The sequence below is a fragment of the Salvia hispanica genome, chromosome 5, assembly GCF_023119035.1.
Source record: "Salvia hispanica cultivar TCC Black 2014 chromosome 5, UniMelb_Shisp_WGS_1.0, whole genome shotgun sequence".
Classification (NCBI taxonomy): Eukaryota; Viridiplantae; Streptophyta; class Magnoliopsida; order Lamiales; family Lamiaceae; genus Salvia; species Salvia hispanica.
This window is the reverse complement of record NC_062969.1, coordinates 15,802,190-15,805,239: the sequence shown is the minus strand read 5'-3', so window position 1 is coordinate 15,805,239 and position 3,050 is coordinate 15,802,190. Positions and strand designations below refer to the sequence as shown.

The 3,050-nt window shown below is 45.0% G+C and overlaps 1 protein-coding gene across 1 annotated transcript; it reads right to left on the bottom strand.

The window, feature by feature from the left end:
• Positions 1–2,315, bottom strand: LOC125186919 (protein LATERAL ROOT PRIMORDIUM 1-like). The gene is given in 3 exon segments (XM_048083407.1): positions 1–716; positions 915–1,527; positions 1,530–2,315. Coding segments are annotated over 3 exon segments (993 nt in total). The 5' UTR covers positions 1,590–2,315; the 3' UTR covers positions 1–396.
• Positions 2,316–3,050: the final 735 nt, after the last annotated feature.

The window sequence follows — 3,050 nt, the reverse complement described above, 5'->3', positions numbered from 1 at the left end:
TAGCAAAATAACATTATATCATACATTTGAAGTCAAGAAAATTCCCCAAGTTGGAACCACCTCTTATTTGTGCACATTAAAACTCTCATTTTACACTCAAAGGTGCAAAACTTGGACATGACATATATCGACAGTATTAAGGAAATTACTCTGAGATGGAGTAGTAAAAGGAAGTCATCTTTTTTGGGCAAATGATGAGACTCTTCTTGATTAGGGACGCCTAGAGCCTCGAGCTGAAACCATAACTTGGAACACAAAAGATGGGTTACTTAATTACCAAAATCTAGAAAAGATGAATTGATCATGAAAAGATACTATTAGCAACAACAAGAAAAATAGAGGGTGTTATCTAAATCATAAATTCAGATTGAACCCTTTCCTCCAATTGTAGTGAAATCAATTTATTTGGTTTCCATAAGCCGATCCACCAAGCAACCCTCCCCCGGAGGCAGCGTAGATATCCGACGGATCGAGGGCGGGCCTCCCACTGCCACTGCCTCCGACGCCGCCTAAATGCAATTCGGATATATCGGGAAAGCTCTCCCTCCCTTCAAACCCTTGATCGTATAGGAAGCCTTTGAAAATGTGACCACCTATTTTGACCACGGCTTGATATGCAAACTCATCTTCACCATCATCCACAGCTGTTACTCTCACGCACTTGAACACCGCCGGCGCACGCACTTGCCCTGGTAATGACTCTTTTAAGCTCGCGTCTATTCAACATAATTCAAGAAAATCACAAATGAATAAGTCCCATTTGGTTTTCATTGTTGTAAGATGTAAAGATTGGATTTTTACGTTTCTTGAACAATAAAGATTGGATTTTTACACTTCTTGAACAAAAAAGATTGAATTTTTAGATGATTCTTGAAGGAAAAAGATTGAATTTTTAGATGATTGTTAGGTTTTACCTAGATGGCTGGAGGTGGTGTCGAAGCTTCGTGGAGGGGTGGTGTTGGAGGTGGAAGTGTGGGAGGCGGTAGTGGTCTGGGAGGCGCCGGCGAGGCGGGGTTTCTTGGTGCCGGAAGTGGACTGTGAGGAGGCGGCGGCGTTTCCGCCCATGAGCTGGCGCTCGCGGCGGCGGGCGGCGGGGACCCAAGTGCTCTTGACGTGTGTGGAGCAGTCGTAGCCGCGGCTCTTGCAGCAAGTACGGCAGCGGCGGTGGGGGCAGTCTTTCTTGGCTTGGTTGCCGCAGTCTTGGCAAGTGGCTGTTGCGGCGGAGGAGGAAGCGCCGCCTCCTCCGCCGCTGTTGGTGAGGAGATTGGCGTGATCGGCGTTGTTCAAGGGTTTCTGCTGCAGCTGCTGGTGCTGCCACAGCTGCATGCCGCGGCTGCGGGGGGCGTTGATGGCGGCGTCGTCTTCGGCGGCGGCGGGGATGCAAGGGGAGGCGGTGAGGAGGGGGATCACGCCGACGTTGAGGGAGTGGGGATCGAAGTTGATGGTGGTGGCGGGCTCGGCGTGGTGGTGGAATGAGGAGGCCGGCGCGACGAAGAAGAATTCCGGGGGGAGGCCGCAGTTGATGTGGCGGGCGGCGGCGGAGGAGGGCCACATTCCGGCGGCGGAGTTGGTGGCGGAGGGGGCGGCATTGAAGCCCAAGGAGAGATCGCCGGCGGCGGCGGCGGAGGAAGAGGCGACCCACTCAGCGAAGGCGCCGGTGGAATCGGAAGGAAGACGGCGAGTGGTAGCCACAATTGATACAGATGGACAAAATTGGGCAATCAAGAAAGGTAAAGATTGGATTTTTATTTATCCCAATCTTGTTTGAAGAGGGAGAGGAAGAGGAGGAAGAGGTGTGGGGTCTCTGATATTCTTTGTTTGAAGCAGATGGAAGATTTTTCTCTTTGTTTCTCCTCTTTTTGTATTTGCTTCTTCTACTCCATATGCGACTGCTACTTACTGCTACTGTCGCTTTGGCTTTTTTGATGAATAAAGTTTCTCTGAGAGAGGGACTTGTGAGCTTCCCATGCCAGTGCTAATGGCAGACCCAGAAGAGAGAGAATTTGGGAGCTACGCAAAAATAGCACAATTTAGCAAGAGAGAAGGGAGACCCCCACACACAAACACAGTTGTTGAGGAGTTATTGTTGCAGAAAGAGAACCTTGATCAAGATCAAGATCAACATTTTGGATGCTTTTTTCTCTACTCACAGAAAGTGAAAGAATGAGAGGTGGGGGGTGCCTATCTGCCGATTATGTTTTGTGAGTGATTATTGGAGAGAGAATAAACACTACTCCACATTAAAGTATTTAGAGAGAGAGAGAGAGGAGTTTGTGTAATACTGTAATGTGTGTGTGTTTTGTTGTGTAGGTTTTGTATGATTTTGGAAGCCCTAAAAAGTCACATGCCACACTTATTTTAAATTTCTGTATCCTCATTCTTCTTTTTCTATTGGGAAAAACACAAAAGAATAAGTCTTAAAGGCTAAAAGCAAACTATCCTCCCTTGCAAACACACGGAATATAAAAAAGGCTGGGTTGAGAAAGCACACCACTAACATAACTCGCATTCCTAACTTATTTATTCAGATTTCATTGTATACTCATATTCCCTTAATTATCATTTTACTAATTAATAAACATTATAGTAGTATATAACTGTAACATCACTTTAGGAGTAGTTTTTACTATAACAGCATTCGCAGTTCTTGAATAATGCCTCGAATAATAGAAATTCTAAAATTGCTCGCTAAAAAGTTTAGAGAAGGATAGCGTAACCCTTATGTCAGAATGATGTTTTTTAAGAGTGTCCCAAAAATAAGAGAGAATTAGAAAATGTGTTGTCAATATATAGGAGTAATTCAGAATGATTTTTTTTAAGAGTGTTCCAAAAATAAAATCGTGATATTTTTGTCTAAAAGCAAACAATATCATACTAATGGGGAGTTGGAGTGTACATCGTTGAACCATAACAGTGGTATAAGAACGAAGGTTCGGCGGACCTGCGTGATCTTGACCTTGGTCTTGAGGTCTTGGATTGAGGGCCTGAATACTAGGGTTTAAATAATCCCGCATCAGAGAATTATAAAATGTGCAATCAATATATAAGTG